Genomic DNA, 21,967 nt, shown 5'->3' with positions numbered 1-21,967 from the left:
TAGTGAAATGGGGTTTTCTGTGTTTGGAGCACCCAGATTGGTGCCTCCAATGTCTTTTACTGGCTTCCTAATTGAAATTTTGAGTAAACCAATTGTGATACTTGCTAAATTCAGAAGCAATTGACATAAAGCCTGAGATTCTTTTTTGTTGTTTGCACACAGGTGAGGTCTGCCATAAATCCTATACTCAGTTTTCAAACCTTTGTCGTCATAAGCGCATGCATGCTGATTGCAGAACCCAAATCAAGTGCAAAGACTGTGGACAAATGTTCAGCACTACGTCTTCCTTAAATAAACACAGGAGGTTTTGTGAGGGCAAGAACCATTTTGCGGCAGGTGGATTTTTTGGCCAAGGCATTTCACTTCCTGGAACCCCAGCTATGGATAAAACGTCCATGGTTAATATGAGTCATGCCAACCCGGGCCTTGCTGACTATTTTGGCGCCAATAGGCATCCTGCTGGTCTTACCTTTCCAACAGCTCCTGGATTTTCTTTTAGCTTCCCTGGTCTGTTTCCTTCCGGCTTGTACCACAGGCCTCCTTTGATACCTGCTAGTTCTCCTGTTAAAGGACTATCAAGTACTGAACAGACAAACAAAAGTCAAAGTCCCCTCATGACACATCCTCAGATACTGCCAGCTACACAGGATATTTTGAAGGCACTATCTAAACACCCACCTGTAGGGGACAATAAGCCAGTGGAGCTCCAGCCCGAGAGGTCCTCTGAAGAGAGGCCCCTTGAGAAAATCAGTGACCAGTCAGAGAGTAGTGACCTTGATGATGTCAGTACGCCAAGTGGCAGTGACCTGGAAACAACCTCGGGCTCTGATCTGGAAAGTGACATTGAAAGTGATAAAGAGAAATTTAAAGAAAATGGTAAAATGTTCAAAGACAAAGTAAGCCCTCTTCAGAATCTGGCTTCAATAAATAATAAGAAAGAATACAGCAATCATTCCATTTTCTCACCATCTTTAGAGGAGCAGACTGCGGTGTCAGGAGCTGTGAATGATTCTATAAAGGCTATTGCTTCTATTGCTGAAAAATACTTTGGTTCAACAGGACTGGTGGGGCTGCAAGACAAAAAAGTTGGAGCTTTACCTTACCCTTCCATGTTTCCCCTCCCATTTTTTCCAGCATTCTCCCAATCAATGTACCCATTTCCTGATAGAGACTTGAGATCGTTACCTTTGAAAATGGAACCCCAATCACCAGGTGAAGTTAAGAAACTGCAGAAGGGCAGCTCTGAGTCCCCCTTTGATCTCACCACTAAGCGAAAAGAGGAGAAGCCCTTGACTCCAGTCTCCTCCAAGCCTCCAGTGACGCCTGCCACAAGCCAAGACCAGCCCCTGGATCTAAGTATGGGCAGTAGGAGTAGAGCCAGTGGGACAAAGCTGACTGAGCCTCGAAAGAACCACGTGTTTGGGGAAAAAAAAGGAAGCAACATGGAACCAAGACCAGCTTCAGACGGTTCCTTGCAGCATGCAAGACCCACTCCTTTCTTTATGGACCCTATTTACAGGTAAGGGTGGATGGGAGATGATGAAATCTGCACAGATATAATAAAGGGGCATTTACACTGTAAAGTGATGGCTTTTTAACACATCATTTTTACTATTACTATAAAACGGAATGAAGTTGTTTGATCTGGTGAACTCATTTTTTATTCTGAAAGTTGGCTCATTCGGTTTGAACTTATTTTTGGATGTTTCTGAAGCTGGGGGCTTGGAATAGGCCTACAGAATTTTTTTTTCCTTGACAATAAATTTATTTTTAAACACTTTTTTTGGAGTGGAAAATATGGGAACGTCATATTTAAAGTAAATTGTCAAGTGGTGGAATTATGAGGTTCCTGAAGGATTAATGCAAATATGCATGGGTACTGAAATGGGTCAGGTTCTTTGGAATAGGTGGGATATATAACAGCAGGAGTCCACTCATTGTTAACGTACCAACACATCCTTAATAAGGGCTGGTCATGTTGTTTCTAAATAAATCTCTCAGGAATCCCCAAGTAAATAAAATATTAATCACAGAAAATGTTTTGTATATAATATGAGTAGTTGGCTTAAAAAAAAGCCTGTCTCTGTTTAATAGCTTCATTATCCGGTTTCCTTTGATGTATCAAAAAAAATCTTGGGGTGAAACATACAAGTTTAATAAAAGGGCTTTTTGGCAATATCCTGTACTATTCACTTGACCAAAGTGATTTAGTTTTAAAATACTAGTTTTCTTTAAATGGGTATGAATAATAATATTATGAATATTACATATTTGGAATATTACAAATATTTTCACATTTACTTTCTTATTCAAATGTTCATTGTCAAGAGTTCATGGAACATGTGGATAATTTTCTATTGAACTTATCTAACGGGAGTGTTTTCATATTTTCTCTAATTCTCTTTCATGAAGAGATGCTGTTCTATTATTTCATGCAACAATGTTTATTGAGTTCGTATTACTTAATAGGTACTAGAGCTGCAAATTCTTCTCACTTAAAACTCTTCTTCTACGTATATTATTTACAATGCATTAACAAGGAAACGTTGCCAGTATGGAAAGGACTACCCCCGTTTGAATATGACACACTGACATCAAAGGACAATACAGAATATCTCAGTGCATCAGTACCAAGTTTGGCTGCTTTTTAAAATTATTACATCTTAATTCCTTTGGCAGTCCTGTTACTAGAGAAGGAAAAAAACAAAGAAACACGTATCTTCCGTATTTTGTGTGTAGATTGTATGTCACACATTTTGGGTGAGGGTCATATTTCCAACTCAATGATGTGTCTCCATCCTTTGTTAAGATAATTTTTCAGACTTTCCTTTTTACACCCTCTCAATAGCAACTGCCTTCTGATTCTTCCACACATTCCTTGCTCTCATCCTCATCACCTCTAACATTTCTGTTACTCACTGTGATCTCTAACATCTTTCTGGTGCTTTTCTCAATTAAGACCTAGGGTTGTCATTTTACCAAACTCATGGAAGACCTAGAACCCAGTTTTAGTGTCAGACCTGGGTTGAAATCTCAGCCTTCTTGTGTCTTAAAAAAAACAAAACCCATAAAATGGATATAACATCACCTACTTCAGTAAGTGAAATAGTGTATGCCACACATACATATCACATCTATAATATCAATAAGTGGTAGCTATTTTATTCTGCTTTTAGAGTGTACATATCTAAAAGTTTTTTTTAATACCAGGTTGGTAAAAGAAATTAATTCAATGATTTAATTCAACATAGGGATATTATTTCTCTATGTGCTTAATGCAAAATAGAATGGCAAACATTTCTAAAGCAGAAGAGATCTATAGGTAAGTTTATGTATTTCTCTCTATCTTCAGAAAGCTCCCCATCCTCTTTTTACCACACCCATCCTATCTGCCTGCCTTCTTTATCAGCAGTGGCATCCAAAGAGCATATATGCTCTCTCTCTTCGAACATATAATTTACATAAAAATATTTATATATTAATATATTATGTTATATGTGTAAATACAAGTGTATATTGAGAGAGAGAAAACCTCGAAGAGTGGCTAGCAGTGTATGCTTGGAGACTCTCTTACTATTATTGACAAATATGGAAGAAATAGAGTGCATATTTGGGAGAACACCTTCTTGGTAGAAATGGCTCTAATATTCAGAATTAGCCTTGACCTCATGATTTCAAAGTCATCAAGCATTCTTGTCTACATTTGAAATGGAATGGTACTGAATTTGTGACAAACGCCTCTATTTTAGTGACTCTTCATTTTTCATATTTTCTCATTATTCCTATTTTCATCTTCCTATTCCTAGTCATTCAGTAGGGTTTTTTTTTCCCATTATAAATAGGTCCTTCTCTCCTTAAGCACCTAGAAGGGCCATGAGTAATCTCCAAAAACTAGACAAATGTCTTTACATTTTTATTAGTGTGCTTCCCAGAAACCTGCCACTGGCTTTATTGTTAGCTGCTTTAAACGTGAATGATTATGTAGTGATTGATATGTGAGACTGATTCATCTCCAAAATCTAATTTTAACCTTTCAGAGTAGAGAAAAGAAAACTAACTGACCCACTTGAAGCTTTGAAAGAGAAATACTTGAGGCCTTCTCCAGGATTCTTGTTTCACCCACAAGTAAGTATTTTGGATTTGAGGCTTCCAGCTTGTAAACTAACTTGTTGATCCTGAAAAGCAGGTGCAATGAAATAAAAGACATCTTGAGAACATTAGGATTTCCTATGACGCTGGTGTGGAAGAACACAGGAAATTCTAGCAGAATTAAAAACCACACTCTTTAAAGAAAAATTAGTTAATTTATGTGTAAAAATAACATGGTCTCACTGTTAAACTATTGTCTGCTATTAACTGTCTATTGAGTTAAAGTGCATTTTGGAGTGAGCAGAACTCAGTTAAGAAAATAAATATCCAAGGTGTGTTTTGTGTGTCGTGGTTGCAGATACTGAGAAGTAGATCATACAGTGACTCGTCCCAAATTCATGAAGGTCATTCTTGTTCTTTTAGAGCTTAGATAAAAACAGGAAATGAGTCTACCTGACAAGTTGTTACCATAGAGGGGGAAGGAATTTATCTAGAGACCAGTGAGCATTCCGGCAAAGTACTGTAATTGCACAAGAATTCACCACAATGCACAGTGCTATTTGCAGAACAAAGTTGTGTTCATTTATCAAAATATATATAGTTTATCATTGCAAGTAAAATACAAAGCAGCACTATCTCTAACTGGTTCATCCTGATGCCCTTATGCATTTAGTCATTTAAAAAAAATGGGTTTACCTATCAATCACCATCTGAAAAATCATATTGAAAGAACAAATACTGTATATAAGCATCTTGAATGTGGTTTCTTAATATAAATTTTATTTTACTTTTGTTTAAAGGATACAAGCTCTGGTCTTTCTAGATAGCAACATTTTAATGAAAATTCTTAAAAACAAAGTAAACTAATTTGTTCTGTTGCAATATGTTCAAACAAAAAATAACGGTTCTCTAATAAAATTGGGAGAAGTTTATGCAAGCTATCTTATGGAAAGCTATTAGGTAATTCAATTAATTAAATAAAAATCATGGGATCTGATTCTTTTTTCCTTTTCCTTTCGGTTACCTCTTTTACACTTTTTCAAGTATCTTCCTAGAGTCCTGAATAAAGACTATGAGAGTTGTAACACAATCTCCTGGGTTAGTTGGATAAATCTACTATTGCTAAAGAACTCTCACTCCCTTTCAAAATGAGATAATATATGGTTTAGCAGTACAAGTTTTAGAAACATTCCAGTTAGTATTAATTTTATATTGGAAGACTAAAGGATATTATTTACATAATTATTTTATGGAAAAGAAGTAAGTTCTTAAACAGTTAATATTTATCATAAACTATATTTTTTATTTAGACTGATCTAAATAGTACTTGTGAAGTGTCATAGACAATAAACTGGAATGTAGTACATATTTTGTGTCAGATATTGTACAAAAAGTACATCTCTCTTGATAGCTTCCTTTATAATTATAAATTGAGACTATAATATTCATATATTCATTGTTACAATAATTCATTACTGTAATATTACAGTAATCAAATTATTTTCATATTCTGATCATCTTTAAAATTTCATAATTAACCATTTCAAAATTGAGTGCTATGAGTACATGATAGAATGGAGAAAAACCAAAACAGGGATTCAATGTCTTTGAGCATCTTAGTCTACCAGCCTCTTAGTTTTCTTGTTTGTAAAATGAGAGAGTTCCATGTAAGGTTTCTTTCCACTTTGAAATTCAAAGATTTTTTGATAATGTAGGTAAATTTACCGGTTCATAAGATGGGCAGTTTTGTCAACCAGTAATTCTGTTTGAATTTGCAGCCATTAGCAATATAGTAGGTACGTATTTGAAAATAAAATAATAAGAGAGAAAATATGTTATATTTTAACATTCCCAAATTTGATTAAGGATCACAAAAGATGAGGCATGTGTCCAGTGCTTCGAGCATAGCAGTCATTCCTCAGGTCTTCATAAACATGCCTGTGGGAGTACAGTGGCAGTGTTTTTCTCCTACACCAGAAGCTACATCAGAATAAGGGACTCTATTGCTGTGTGTTGCTATTAGAACAAGACCCAAGAGCGATGATCAAAATACTTAAAACCTGGTGTGTCATAAATACTTACCCATCAGAACGGATTTCTGTCATTCTGGGGCAGAATGCTGGAGGCTCTTGCTGCACCAGCTGCTAATGTCTTATTTGCTGGATAACGGGACTATCCGAGGGGTGTTCGGGGAAGAGACCAGGGAAGCAGGGGAACATTCAGGGTGCTTAGGGCAAAGGCTATTTACCAACTACTATAGAAATAGTTCATTGTTTTTATAACCATCATGGCTGTTTTCGTGTGTCATGCTGTATATAGCTGGGATACAAGGTGGGATACAGGCGAGTTCTCCTCCTGTTTTATCAAGCCTTACCCTTCCCAGGGTAACTGGAAGAGTTGGCATTTATGTACACAACATATTTAGCATCGTGCTTGGCTTGTGGAAAGACCTAAATGAGGAAGAGCTCTTGTTAGTGGGTGCAAAAAATCTTATTATGAATATAAATGGATGCTATTAAAACACCCTCCTCTCATCCCCTGCCCAGTTTCTTTGCCAGGGCCATGCCATCTATCTAGGAGTACTTGAAAAGATGCTTATTGTGTTCTTGGCATGACCTCAGTAGGGAGAAGTAAGGGTGGCACAGATCAAGGAGCTGAAACAGAATGACTTACCTCAGTTCTCAGCGCTGTCATGATTTCATAGCTAATGTGCTTGCATACAGCTGTTCATTGCTTCATTTTCCATTCAAGTATATTGGAGCAAATCACATGGACTCTCTTGGCTTCTGGATCTTCATTTCAAAATGGGAATACTATCTGCCCTATCTATTTCTTAGGGTTATTATAGTAATAAAGAGGGGATCACATTCTCAGTGTTTCAGGGAAAAGGAATAAGGATGCTTCATGGTGGTATTCTCTCGGGAAGTCTGGTTTTACAATTTTTGTGTATCTTTATATTGTTCCCAGCTTATCCCTTCTCAATCCGTAATTCCTAGTCAGTGATAAGCGATTACCTCAGTAAATGAAAATTTATTGAATTTTATGGAAAGATTATTAGGCTATATTATTGCCTTTTGTAATAATACATATTTTTTAAATTCTGCCAAAAATACTTAGAAGTTACATAAATACTTACATCAAAATTAAAAGATAAATGCTGAGGGTCTAGAGTCTTCTCTTAGTTCAGTTCTTGAAGTATCATGTTTGCTCTGTCAGGTCAGGTGAGAACTTTCTGGCTTCTAGTTTACTCTTACAAATAAGTTAGTTTACTCTAAGGGAGAAATAAGCATTGTAGAGGCTTTCCCTGCATATGTGGTTGAAAATTATTTATGGTCTCTTAGTTTACACTATAATTTTGAAAAGGAGTTCAATGGCCACAAATAGGTAAGATGCAGGGAATGTTATTACTGTGTGACCTCCAAATGTCCATTTTATTTGTTCCTATTTTGGACCCTTTGCATTCACACTGATAGCTCGTGTGAACTTTCATGAAGTCACTTGGCAATTGCAGTATTGTAAAAGTGGCTATTATTCCTTCGTTCGATTTTCCTATACTTTTAATATTATTTTTGGTTATTTGCACATTTTATTTCCAAATGTTTGGCTTTGAGTACATCTGCAACAATCTTTTACTTACATTTCTGTTCTTTCTTCATTCTTTTGTATTTTCTTCCTTTTAAATTGGCTGATTATCTGCTACTACATTTTAAGGGACTGAGGAGACAGTCTTTTCCCAAGTTATAATTTATACCTTGATGTGAAAAATCACTTAAATCTTCTGTCCTTCATCTTCTATTTTGCTTTCAACAAGTATTTCTTATGGTTAGATTTCATCTGCGATCAAGATTTCATCCTTTAAAAACTATGTATCTCCCTTATTAAAGATACCAAAACATATGTAAGCAAAATATGTATCTCCTTTAGCCACGCAAAATGATATTTTTAAGCATATATGACCTTTGTGTCTCCTGGAAGAGCTTCTAACCCACTGAAGTTTCCTCCAGTGAATCTTGTCACAAATTGTCATTAAGAGCTAGATCTTTTTAGTTTTCCATGAACATTCTTAAGTGTTCTGACTTCTGACGGTCTGGGTCCTATACTAATAAAAATCAAGTCGTGAATTTCCAAGTATATTATCCTTTTATTATTCAGTAATTCATATTTGAGTAAATATCTTTTTTTTGTTATTAACATTATGAAAATGCAAGAGATTGGATTTTTACAGGAAATGGCTTAATGTTTAGTTATTAAAGTATATTTGGGGATATTGTTTTATAGCAGGTAGTAATTAGTAAAAAGGAAAGCATCTGCTTTGTTGTGAGATTTGCTAGTAGGTAGCATTTAGCTTTCTTGTAAAAATGAAATTTGATTCAAACATTTCATTTAGGTTAATAGAGGAAATTCAGCAGTGTTATAAAAATATTTAATTTTTATTTCCAAAGCTTTTACTCAAGGTTACGTGATAAGCAAAAATTACTAATTTCGTACAAATGTTAATTTCTCAAAGGATAGATTACAATAAAGATATCAACATGAAGTAATTTTTTGTTTTTGTTTCAATTTTGCTCCCAGTTCCAACTGCCTGATCAGAGAACTTGGGTAAGTTTTCTACTTATATTTTTGACTAAAGTGATGTAACATTAAAAAGAATACAGCTTACATTCTAAACTGCTGTACAGACATAAAGAATTCTGAACCTCTTTCCATTACATGATGGCTCCAGCGGATAGTTTTCGTGCTTTCTTAAGCTGCATTCTTTCAGTTATAATTGGGCATTTAGTGAGCTAGAAATTGTTTACAGAATGATTTTATTCGATAAATCTGATCCATTCCACATAATTATACCTTGATACAGAACTCTTTCTGGACACTTGGGAACACGCTGTTAAACGAGACTTTGAAATGGGTCACTAAATGAAAACAACCATTATTGGTGGAGCCTGTATCAGCATGTAAAGATGCTTTTGATAAAGACTTCCAAAGGATAAAACCTGAACTTGTGTGTAGATACAGGCTGACATGGGAATTCACATCCATATATCCCAGGGCAGAAATTGGTTCTGGCTATTTGAAGATATAAAACTAAATGTTTACAAATCTGTATGTAACTAGTGAATGGATCTTTATCATCTAGTCTCACTTCCTTGACTTTCAGTTACTATTTCCAGATACAGGCAGTTTCAGTTAATATTAGGGGATAGCTTTATTTTTTATTATGGAAGCTATTCAGGATACAAAGAATACTGCTTATTTAGTGTCCACCCCCAAATAAAACTTGGTCAGTGGAAATAACATATAGTTATTGTTTTTGTTTCTCTTTGTCACTGAACATTTCCTGATTTCTGAAGAATGGGCAAAATCTTGGGATATAGTTCAGCTGTCCTTTTAAAGTCACTGAATAATTATATATAAATTTAGTTGAAGCATTTTAGCGCTAACCTCTTTCCTCTATCTGATATTAGTTTTTCTTCACCAGAAATTCCTTCATTTTATCTCTTTCATGAAGTATATAAAGTTGTGATTTTTTTCATTCTGATAGACTTTTAAGGTTAAACTTTATTTCAAAAATATGCAAGTATTTGTGGAGAAAGAGGGAGAGAGAGATCAACCCACTAACTTAGGCAAAGTTACGCAGTAGATGGGGTTGTTTTCTGATTATCCTGGCCTGTATTTCCAGTATATTCCTCCTTTGACTTTCCTGGTAGAGATCTGTCCTAAGTGTTGTGCCTCGTGGTCTTCATCTTCTCTAAGGTTCAGGATGACTTTGCCTCGTGGTCCTCTTTTCTCTAAGGTTCAGGGTGACTTTGCCTCGCGGTCCTCGTCTTCTCTAAGGTTCAGGATGACTTTACCTCGCGGCCCTCGTCTGCTCTAAGGTTCAGGATGACTTTGCCTCGTGGTCCTCGTCTTCTCTAAGGTTCAGGATGACTTTGCCTCGTGGTCCTCGTCTTCTCTAAGGTTCAGGATGACTTTGCCTCGTGGTCCTCGTCTTCTCTAAGGTTCAGGATGACTGTGCCTCATGGTCCTCTTTTCTAAGGTTCAGGATGACTTTGCCTCGTGGTCCTCGTCTTCTCTAAGGTTCAGGATGACTGTGCCTCGTGGTCCTCGTCTTCTCTAAGGTTCAGGATGACTGTGCCTCGTGGTCCTCGTCTTCTCTAAGGTTCAGGATGACTTTGCCTCGTGGTCCTCGTCTTCTCTAAGGTTCAAGATGACTTTGCCTCGTGGTCCTCGTCTTCTCTAAGGTTCAGGATGACTTTGCCTCGTGGCCCTCGTCTTCTCTAAGGTTCAGGATGACTTTGCCTCGTGGTCCTCGTCTTCTCTAAGGTTCAGGATGACTTTGCCTCGTGGTCCTCGTCTTCTCTAAGGTTCAGGATGACTTTGCCTTGTGGCCCTCGTCTTCTCTAAGGTTCAGGATGACTTTGCCTCGTGGTCCTCTTTTCTCTAAGGTTCAGGATGACTTTGCCTCGTGGTCCTCGTCTTTAAGGTTCAGGATGACTTTGCCTCGTGGTCCTCATCTTCTCTAAGGTTCAGGATGACTTAGTAGCTTTGTTGTTAGCTGCTTGAAGCTTAAGGTACTGACCCCTATATACATGTCCAATGATTGTACCAACTTACAAAGGCAATGTAGACTTTAAGTTAAACTGCCTTTTCCACAGTTTAGACAACAGCATAGTGATTGCTATTGTAATGCTTTGAAACATTCCCATTGCATTGAGTCACAGGTTTTTCAGAGTTGTGATTTACATTTGTATTATAAAACATATATTAGTAGGAAATATTAAAGATATATGCTTATAATTTTTAGTGGTTAAAAAAACCTTCATGTAACACAAAGGATACATGCTTGAGGGGATGGATATTCCATTCTCCATGATGCGATTATTTCACATTGTATGCCTGTATCAACACATCTCATGTACCCCAAGATATATACACCTACAATGTACCCACAAAAATAAAGAAAAAACTAAGTGATTTCATAATCATGACTGCTGAATGTGATACATGGAGTGAGATAACCATAAAATAGGAATATTTACTTCTCCTCCATATTACCATGATTTTGTGATTTCTCAAGATTATCAAGTGAATAAATATAGAAAACTACCAAATCTACAAACTTTCCCATCATAAGTTATTTATGAAAAGTTAGTTATTTTATGATAAAGTCATGCGTAATCTAATTTGTAAAATGTTAGCTCACATAATTCATGGTGTTGTTGGACATATCATTTCATATAATCAGGTTGTCATTTTAATAGTTTTAATGAGAAGCCTTTTTATGTCATCAATTATTAGCTGCCAGATAATAAATGTTAAGCTAAATGCTTAGGACCCAGTTGATAATATCTTGCCTGCTGAAATGTTTTTAAAAATACTAACTTTATCTGAATAGAGAGATAGCTACATTTTTTTGTAGGAGCTAGGGAATTGTGTCTAAATATTAGTTTGCGTCAGTATAAAGTTAATAGCCTCTTGGGGACTGGAACAGGGTGAAATGACTTCCTCTTCCAGACATCTGGCTGCAGATAACATCAACTATTATATATGTAAATAAAAATTACTGTTCCATAGGAAAAAAACTGTCATTTACTGATCTTAGATTACGCTGTGACATTAATGGGTCATGGGGTAATAAAATGTATGCTCTAACTTTGATTTCCCCGTTCTCAGCGAATCGCTTCTTCACAGTAGTACAGATCGCCCTTTTCATTTTTTTCATAATTTAAGAATATATAGCTAGATTCTGTGCCTTTTTTTTCCAATTTATCTTGATTTTTAAAATTTAAAATGAATGTCAAAGCTTACTATTTCTCCTGGAAGAAGTATGTTACTTTTGGAGGAACATCATGTGAGTCAGACCAGATAGCAAGAGAAAGTTGGGTTTCTGATCTGTACACTCAATAGAGCTCATATTAATCCAATACCTTAATCTAAGGTATTGACTAGGGCTGATGTTGGTCACAGAACTGCCGGGTTACCCCATCTAGCAGATGTCTGAGTCACTTCTGTTTATCTCAATGTGGAAACTTCTTCTTTTCAACTGAGGTCAAGTACTATAAGAGCAAATATTAGGAAGATGAAAAGAAGGATTCAATGAAGGCTTTTATGTTGCTTCAGTGGTTGCTGGCTGGGCAGAAAATGTTTTGTGTACATGTGTATGTGTGTTAATAGTTACCCTCAGCTTGCTTCCCATCTTCTTTCCCTCCCTTTCCCCACTCCAATTTAATCCTCTTTTCATTTGACACCAGAAGCCAGAGGTGGGGGCAGCTTGTAAGAGAGACACTTGTGTAACCCTTATTCTTTTTCCTATTACCTTTAAGAATGTCATTATTTAGCCATCAAGCCTATAATATATTTTCTTGTTTCTTGATGGTTTTCCCAAATCGAAACAGTTTGAGGTAAAGTAATCACAGCGATCTTTCTTCAAAAGGAGCTAGCTATTAGCAGCTACTAAAGCAAGACACATTTCTCAACAGCCAATTGCTCTCAAATAACTCGAAGGACTTGTAGTTTATGTGTGCTGGAGATGAAAGCCGGGAATAATAGTCACGAGTAAGCTATTTTCCATATAAAAGGAAACGTGTTTCTATAAGATGTTTTGTTGCAGGAATCTGAGTGTGTCAGCAGGATGGACACTCAAATGATTTAAAACCACTAGATAATGAAATTTTACCTAAATATTAAATGTATATAAATAAAACATTTGTAATCATTACCCATGCACTAACTGTTCATCCCAATAAATGTGTGTGATTATGACCCTTGCCCGTGCCTGTTACTAGTGCTAATCAGTTTGAAGGCCAGAGGTCATCTTTCACTCAGAAAATTTATTTCATGCTGGGTGGAATATCGAAATGATTTTCTACAAGGAACAATTAGAAGGAATACATGCAAATACAAGCATATCATAAAATATTTCTGGATTGATTTCTAAGAAATAAATCCAAAGTAACGCGGACATGCTAATGCTCTGTCTGGAAGGGAATAATGACCGTATTCTGTGGAGACAGAATTTCCTCCAACCTCTGTGAGCAGCAGCATCTTTCCGTATCTCTGCCCTGTGATCAGTATGTGTCAAAATCCTTCATAGTGACAAATGTGCTGTCCACTTGCATCTGTGGAGAATGTTTTAGCAGCTGAGTGATTATGAATCAAACCTCTGAGCTTACTGCCTCCCAATGCGTTCACATTTGTCGTCTGACAAGTAAATGTATCTTGACTTTCCTCTGAGATTTTTTTGTACCGTGTTTGATGAAAGACATTTGGCAAATTGGCGGTAGTACCCTGTACATTGCAATTTGTAGCTAGCATTAGGAGTCCGGGCATGAAATGAGAGGGCAGGCTCCAGGATAAAGGGGGAAAAAAAGAGAACTAACTAGAACATGAATAATCATTTGAAAAATCAAACACACAATATTCCTTTTGTGTGAAGAGATCATATTCAGGCCATGCTGTTAAGATTTTGCTCTACTTTAAGAAGCTGACAGTACTCTGTCCAGCTGTGTGTCCACAGAATATATGTTTTGTTAATTTTTGCTTCTGAGTAGGAAATGTTGCCTTTTATTTTTAACTTGAGCTCATAAATTAGGCCTTCATCGCTGTCTTGCCGTCTCATTAGCAAAAGGATAGTTTCTTGAGTTGACCAGTTGTTTGAACTTGCAGTTATCATCTTGGTTCTTATGGGTCTCTGGTCTAGCATCCCAGCTCTTTGAGAATTTTATATAATGCCTACAGAATGCAAACATCTTTTAAAATAGCTTCTTGAGCTTTCTAATGGCATACGACCCTGAGAACCGAACAAATAAAGGAGGGGTTGATTTAACAGGATGGCCTGAAAGTTTTTTTTTCTACTTAAAAATTCAGTAATAAGGAGCTTCCAAATAAAATGTGAGCCCTGAGGAAACCCAACATGTTGAGAGGGTCAAAAGGAAAGGGGAGAGTCCCTCTAGCTGTGGAGTTTAAGAATCAAGCTAAGGCTGGGCACAGTAGCTTATGCCTATAATCCCAGGACTTTGGGAGACTGAAGCAGGCGGAAGGATTGCTTGGGACCAGGAGTTCAAGACCAGCTTGAGCAACATAGTGAGGCTCCATCTCTACAAAAAAATCTTAAAAAAACAGCGATCAGCCGGGCGCGGTGGCTCACGCCTGTAATCCCAGCACCTTGGGAGGCCGAGGCGGGTGGATCACGAGGTCAAGAGATTGAGACCATCCTGGTCAACATGGTGAAACCCCGTCTCTACTAAAAATACAAAAAATTAGCTGGGCATGGTGGCGTGTGCCTGTAATCCCAGCTACTCGGGAGGCTGAGGCAGGAGAATTGCCTGAACCCAGGAGGCGGAGGCTGCATTGAGCGGAGATCGCGCCATTGCACTCCAGCCTGGGTAACAAGAGCGAAACTCCGTCTCCAAAAAAAAAAAAAAAAACAGCGATCAAGTCAACTTAAAAAGTAAATACCATCCTCTTATTGTGACTCTCAAATAAGTGTGCAGGTGAACAAAAACTTGAAGATTATAAGCAACAAAAATTAGGTTGTTAGTGGGGAAGAATTAGGCAGGGATAATTTTCTTTCCAGAATGTTTCTCTAAGTGTGGTTACATAAACTGCTCCCCCTGTATTACAAGGTACATGTCAAGTTATGTTGTATGAAATTATATTAACATATGATGAACTGTCATTTCAACTCGGTCTTAGTCTTTGATGACATTCTCTGTATATGATCCCACTTAAAACTATGGCATATCCAGACGTTAATTTAATGTAGTCTCAGGTGATACCCTCTCACACATTTAATTTTTTCTTTCTGAGTTACACACACTTGGCTTAAGCTGTAATGTTTTAACACTTTCTGTTCTTTCATGCTGTCAGTTCTTTTCTTGGGACTGCATGATTCTTACGGTTTTCATTACCTAGGCAAGGGGTATAGCAACTTCCCTATAAGTTCCATTATGTTAATGTCCATACCATGATGCTAATGCTGTCACTTAATCAAATAGAAAGTTAAATTGGCTTTATTAGCTCTCTTATGTATTTCATTGTTCAATTACATGTCAGATTATGATAAAATGGCCTAACCAAGGTCTTATGCAAAAAGTTCACTCAGCATTTTATAAGCTTGGTTCTACTTACAGTATTTCCTAAATAAATCAATTCTGTTGTTGTTTATTTGATACTGGGATACTACAGTCTCTTTCTACAACCCGTTGCAGTTTTCATGCTTCCCTTTTAATGATGTTCTTGGTTTGCCAGAGATTATTATAGAAGACAAGATGCCAAACGCTTCACGGTCTTGTGCTTTTGACTTTCAGATGTCAGCTATTGAAAACATGGCTGAAAAGCTAGAGAGCTTCAGTGCCCTGAAACCTGAGGCCAGTGAGCTCCTACAGTCGGTGCCCTCTATGTTCAACTTCAGAGCGCCTCCCAACGCCCTGCCCGAAAACCTGCTGCGGAAGGGAAAGGAGCGCTATACCTGCAGGTAACTGCACAGTTAATTATGGCTGACTTTCCAGAAATCTCCCCTCTGATTTCAAAAGGCCCAGCTGTTTATTTTGGAAATTATTCTTGATTAGATGATTAATAGCCACCATGATAGATCTCAAGCACTTCAAAGTGTTCTTCATTTAGTGAAATATAAAAATAATGTTTTTAAAAAAATTATTAAACGAGAATTTTAACACAGGCCATTTGGTTGTGATAAATGAGGTTGGAAGCAGTCCAAATACTATCTACTTGTCTCACTTTGATATTTATGAATTTTCTTTCACAATTAATTATTTTCATCTAAAGGTATACTACCACTGTCCTCAAGCATGTATTTATTAATTGTCATGGCATTGAAGAATAAGGCCATTAATTAAAGACAAATAAGGTCCATAAGTGAGTAAAACTAGTTAGTAAATTTTCTGTTACTCATCAGAAGTAAAGTTTGTTTTATGTTTCTGGCTTTGTGTGTGACTTTTTTTTTTTTTTCTAAATAAATTATGCTTATAATTTCTGAATCATCTTTAGAAATTTGTAGTATCTGACTCAGACATATCACTTATCTGCTCTTTGAAATATATGACACTTTCCAGAAAAAAAGCTTTTATGGGTACATGCCTTGATGGATGAAGTCTCAGGATTTTGTCGATCTGGTTAACACTCTATGTATAGGAAGTTATCACTGTGGCTAACATGTAAAATGAGTTGAAACATTTGAAATCCGTTTATATCAACCCAGAATTACAAACTCTCATCATATTTTTATCCCCTTGTGTGGTTCACCTTTGCGAATGTAAAAATATCAAGTTAATAAGAGAGATGTATAGGAGCAATCAAGACTAAATTGCTTGCTTATACTTGAACAGATTCAACCAGATCTTACAATGCAGTTTAGAGTTATTTATATCAGTATCTGCAAAATGGCTTCATTGCAAATTTTAAATACCAAAGATATGTGTGTTCCTTGCAAGATTAATTGAATCAGTAGTAAACATCTGGCTGCTGTGTGGCTTGAGTGAAATATAGTCAACTGTGCTGACTTTTTCTTATAAACATCTTTTCATAACAGATACTGTGGCAAGATTTTTCCAAGGTCTGCAAACCTAACACGGCACTTGAGAACCCACACAGGAGAGCAACCTTACAGGTTTGACAATGATATCTGCTAAATATCTTGATAAATATTATAATAGTTAAAGGGGGTTCGTGAACACAGTTTCATAGCAGGCTATTTTATGCATTTCTGAATATATGTCTGTTCAATTTTGAGTCAAGAAAGAATTGACTAATGGCTAGGATCAGAATTAGAAGAGTTCTGGCTTCTTTAATCAAGGCTTCCCACCTCTCAGTTTAAAAGTTCCAGCACAGTGTCTAGTACAGAATAAGTACTTAAGAAATAGTAGCCATTTTAAAAATTCTTTTTTATTATTGTTATGTTCTCTTTTCTCAGTAATTAAGACTATCTTAACTGACAAAAATCGTAACGTTGCAGCCTTCCTTTTTCAAGCCTCAAATCTCTGCTAGGAGTTAACAACCCAGATGTACTTTGTTCCCCCAGCACAGCTATGTCATTTTCCCCAGGTTCTAATAGGAAGTTTAAAGAATAGACTTTAGGCTGGGCACTGTGGCTCATGCCTGCAATCCCAGCACTTTGGGAGGCTGAGGCAGGTGGATCACTTGAGGACAGGAGTTTGTGATCAGCCTGGCCAGTGTGATGAAATCCTGTCTCTACTAAAAATACAAAAATTTGTGGGGTGTGGTGGCCTGCAACTGTAGTCCCAGCTACTTGGGAGGCTGAGGCAGGAGAATTGCTTGAACCCAGGAGGCGGAGGTTGCAGTGAACCAAGATCACACCACTGCAGTCCAGCCTGGGCAACAAGTGAGACTCCAACTCAAAAAAAAAAAGATTTTAAACCTGGGGAGGTCATCAGGGGAGAAGAAAATGTGAAACTAGAGGTAGAACAGATAAAATAGAGTATACTATTTAAAAAAGGGTAATTTTATTAATAACTTTCTAAATTACCTCTTAGCTTATTCTGTTCCCTGTCCAGATCAGCCATATGACACATTGAAGACATCTAATTTTAATGTTGTTTATGAAAGATTGAAAATAAACATTTCTCCTTCCAATTTTAAAATATAGCCTACATTATTTAATGTTCAATGCCTTGCACACAGTATTAGGTACTCGCAAATATTTCTTCAAAAAATGAATATTATGTAACTTAAGTAATATAATGTCATTCTCCTTTGAAATTCTTATACATTATATATATATAAAATTATTTTTTTCCTGAGTGCTAACTTTTTCCATTAAAATAAAAAAGTAAATTATTTATCATATTTCAAAAATTTTTTTAAATGGTAAAATAAGAAAATGGGTAGACGTGTGGCCATTTGAGGATAATTGAAGTTTTAGGAGAAAGATGGAGCTAACCTTAAAACATCAGTGTTTTCTCAGATTCCTTGCTTTCCTACAATTGCTAATCATAAGTCATATATTTCCAATTTATACCTGATAGAATGCACTTGATATCACAGGTCTCAGAGAAATATAATAATGGGAAGATTTAGGTGATTTCTCCTTTTGAAAAAATTCTATTACCAGAAATTTTGCTTAAGTGGAAGGAAAGGTTTCCACTCCCATGTTTTGGTATGGCAAGAGTATTGGAAACTATGTTATCATGTTCATTTTACTCTTTGTACTTGAATTCAGTGGTTTTGTTCTACCCAATAATGGTGCTATCACTGTACATATATGTATTTTTAAACTACAAATCAGAATTTTGTTATAGCTGGAGATCTTAAACAATTATTTGTCCAGCCCCTGTAAGTGAGGAAAGTTGAAGACCCTGTTTTTGTTTTCCTTGCATAAGAATTCCAATGAACAGTGTAGAAAAAATGAGGAAAACAAAATCACAATTAGGACACTACAGTAATAATTGCTGCAGGCAAGATCAATTTTCGAATGTTAAAATGAGTGAATGTAGTGAACTAGATAAAGTATAGAGTTTACAGTTTAATTAATGAATCAATGTTGGTTTAATAGTGGTGACGAATGTACATGGAAGATATTAACAATAGGGGAAAATGGGTGCTAGGTACTATCTTTGCAACCTTTCTGTAAATCTAAAAGTCTCCTCAAAAGAAAAGTTTATTTAGGCCAGGTGTGGTGGCTCATCCCTACAATCCCAGCACTTTGAGAGACTGAGGCAGGAGGACCTCCTAAACTAGGAGTTCAAGACCAGCTTGGGCAGCATAGAGAGACCCCATCTCCAGAAAAAGAAAAGTTCATTTAAAAAATGAAAATTTAGTTAGTGAAGGTTTAAGGAGAAACAGGATATTTGCGTAGCCCCCAAATATCTTCTGCAAACTATTTGTTAATTACAAAGAGAAAAAGTAGTAACCTTATAGTAGAGAAACCTGGCAGATACTACCTTATCCAAAGGATCAGGGTTAACGACGCCAAGAGGTGGACATGTCAGCATCACACTCCTTTGATGGGATGCACTGAGAAGGCATATTGCCTCTGTGATATATTTTCCACCAAATTTATAACCTCATTCTAATAATGAGGAAATATTGGACCAACCCAAATTGAAGGAAATTCTACCAAATTCCCAATCGGTACTATTCCAAAGTGTCAGGGCATTTAAAGGCAAGGAAAGACCGAGGAACTTTCAGAGACAGTAGGAAACGCAGGGGACATGACAGCTAAATGCAACGCGGGATCCTCGGTCAGATCCTGTAACAGAAAAGGAACACTGGAGAAAGCTGCCGATATTCACGTGACGTCTGTATTTTAGTTAATATGATTGTATCAATATTAGTTTCCCAGTTTTGATAAATGTTAGGTAAGATGTTAACATTGAGAGAACTGAGGTGAAGGGTATATGGGAACTTTTTGTACTATCTTTGCAACTCTTCTGTAAGTCTAAAATTATTTCAGAAAGTAAGATATAAATAAATTAATTAAAATGGTATGTAAATGATGCACAAATTAGGTCTGCTTCCTGTGGCCGACGAGTGCCCTCTGGAAAGTCCTGTTAGGTTTTATATTAGGTTTTAATACTTTATGTAGTAAAAGTTAAACATAAACACGGTCCCTATGTAGAAAATTATCTCTTCAGAAAGATGAATACCAGTAGACCACAAGCTTCTTGACAGCAGAATCCACTTTTTTGTTTTGTTTTGTTTTGATTTTTTTAATAGACACTAGGTCTCACTCTGTTGCTCAGGCTGGTACCAAACTCCCAGCTTCCAAACTCCCAGCAATTCTACTGCCTCACCTCCTGGTTATTGGCAGGAGGAGGGATTATACGCAGGTGCCACTATGCACAGCAGAATCCATAACTTATTCATCTCTGTGTTCTATGTCCTTGATGAATCAGCTCCCCCACCACCTTTTTTTTTTGAGATGGAGTTTTACTCTTGTTGACCAGGCTGGAGTGCAGTGGTGTGATCTCGGCTCACCACAACCTCCACCTCTCGGGTTCAAGCGATTCTCCTGCCTCAGCCTCCCAAGTAGCTGAGATTACAGGCATGCATCACCATGCCTGGCTAACTTTTTGTATTTTTAGTAGAGATGGGGTTTCTCCATGTTGGTCAGGCTGGTCTTGAACTCCCAACCTCAGGTGGTCCACCCGCGTTGGCCTCCCAAAGTTCTGGGATTACAGGTGTGAGCCGCCACACCCAGCCCAGCCCCTCCATTTTACAAATGAAAAAATTTAGATTTACAGATGCTAATTGCTTTCTGCAAAGTCTGGTACTAATAGAGCCATGATTAAAACCCAGACCCAGAGCTCTCACTTTAGAATTTTTATTTTATATCATGATCTCAGAGGCATGTCTGATCTCCATATCTACATCTGATAACTAGGAAGGCTTAATAGTATACTGCCCATGACTGTGTTATGTGTTCATTTTAAGAATTTCTAAAACTTAGGCTCTTATTTGAGTTATGTAGAAGGAAATGAGTTTTTATTTAGAACATTGAACATTCTTCTTCTGGCCAAAACTTTAGCAGAGGAGAGATAGAAAGTAGCAATTGACCTTTGGTTAGAACATGCCTGTTTAGACTTGAAAAGATGATGCTTACTCGATTTGGAAAAGACCCTTTGCATGCAAGCAGAAAATTAGAAGCATGACAGAAATATAATCTCTCTTCCTCATGATTTGTGTAGAACGTATTTTGGGTGAAAAACTTTTTAAAAAGTGTTTCATGGGAGTATGTTTACTCTAACAGGGTTTTCTAGGTTGTTCTGCTGAGCACAGAATAAATTGTGCTAAATATAGCATAGTTCTCATTGCAGTGGGCCTTGGAGGTAAACAGTTATTGCAGAGAAGGTCATAACTTTATATGCATTCAAAAAAAAAAAACCAGAGGCTAAAATATTACAACTACCATAATGTGGGGTTTCACACATTTTTTATTAATATTGTAAGTGAGGAAAGTTGAAGAACCTTCTGATGCCAGAACAGTTTTTTAAGAGGGAAAAATTAAATCAGTGCTTGTGTTGGCTTATTGATACTATGCCAAAGTAACTAGTTGAACAGATTATTTTTCCTACTGAACTGACTAGACTTCTGGCATCATGTAAGGACAGCCACAGAAGCCCAAGAACTCTAGTGAAATGGGATGATTTCTGCTTTAGAGCACTTGAACCACTAACTCTGCATTCAGAAGTGGGAGGAGAAGGGCCCTTCACACAATGAAGGATGAGTTAAGAATTTATGTCCTCTAAGATTCAAGTTTTCATTTAAAAGTCATTTGGCTCAAGACTGTAATCCCAGCACTTTGGGATGCTGAGGTGGGTGGATCACTTGAGGTCAGGAGTTCGAGACCAGCCTGGCCAACATGGTGAAACACTCTCTCTATAAAAATACAAAAATTAGCCAGGCATGGTGGCATGTGCCTGTAATCCCAGCTACTCTGGAGAATGAGGCAGGAGAATTGCTTGAACCCATGAGGCAGTGGTTCTAGTGAACCAAGATCATGCCACTGAAAATGACAGAGGACAATAACCTTATCAATTACAAAACCCCTTTTCTTCTTCACTGATGACAGCTGGGGGAAGGGGGTCTTACATTTTTATATTTTCATTTTATGATTAAAAGGAATCTTTAAAAATATTTTATGATTTTTTTTATCACATGGAAAACAGAAACAATTAACCACCCAATAATAAGTGCTTTCACGAAAAACTAACCTGGTTCAAAACTGCTACAGACTCTTTCAGAAAAAGAGAAACGAAAAATAGGGGGAAATAGGGAGATAGATGGAAGACTTTTGCTTTTATTCCAAAAAGAGAACTTAGTGGCATTATTATTTTCTTTTGTAATAGTTTAAAGATTAATAGAGAAAAGGCTTTTGGGGCTCCTAATCACGATACGTTATGGT

The 21,967-nt window shown here is 36.8% G+C and overlaps 1 protein-coding gene across 14 annotated transcripts in view; it reads left to right on the top strand.

Moving 5' to 3' along the window:
• Window positions 1-21,967, top strand: part of MECOM (MDS1 and EVI1 complex locus) — a 571,478-nt gene that overhangs the window by 536,354 nt on the left and 13,157 nt on the right. For 7 of the 14 annotated variants that reach the window (XM_012470950.2, XM_012470949.3, XM_012470953.3 and 4 more), the window contains 5 exons: window positions 163-1,519; window positions 4,038-4,125; window positions 8,662-8,688; window positions 15,396-15,562; window positions 16,637-16,714. In XM_012470950.2, coding sequence (XP_012326373.1) covers window positions 163-1,519; window positions 4,038-4,125; window positions 8,662-8,688; window positions 15,396-15,562; window positions 16,637-16,714 — 1,717 coding nt within the window. The remainder of the gene's footprint in view (window positions 1-162; window positions 1,520-4,037; window positions 4,126-8,661; window positions 8,689-15,395; window positions 15,563-16,636; window positions 16,715-21,967) is intronic. The other 7 variants (XM_012470952.3, XM_012470951.2, XM_012470958.2 and 4 more) reach the window with 3 other exon arrangements.

Source organism: Aotus nancymaae, unplaced genomic scaffold (assembly GCF_030222135.1).
Source record: "Aotus nancymaae isolate 86718 unplaced genomic scaffold, 86718_ANA_hifiasm-v0.15.2.pri h1tg000019l, whole genome shotgun sequence".
In the NCBI taxonomy this organism is placed as follows: domain Eukaryota; kingdom Metazoa; phylum Chordata; class Mammalia; order Primates; family Aotidae; genus Aotus; species Aotus nancymaae.
Note: the sequence above shows the minus strand (reverse complement) of the source record. Positions and strands in the feature narration are given on the sequence as shown.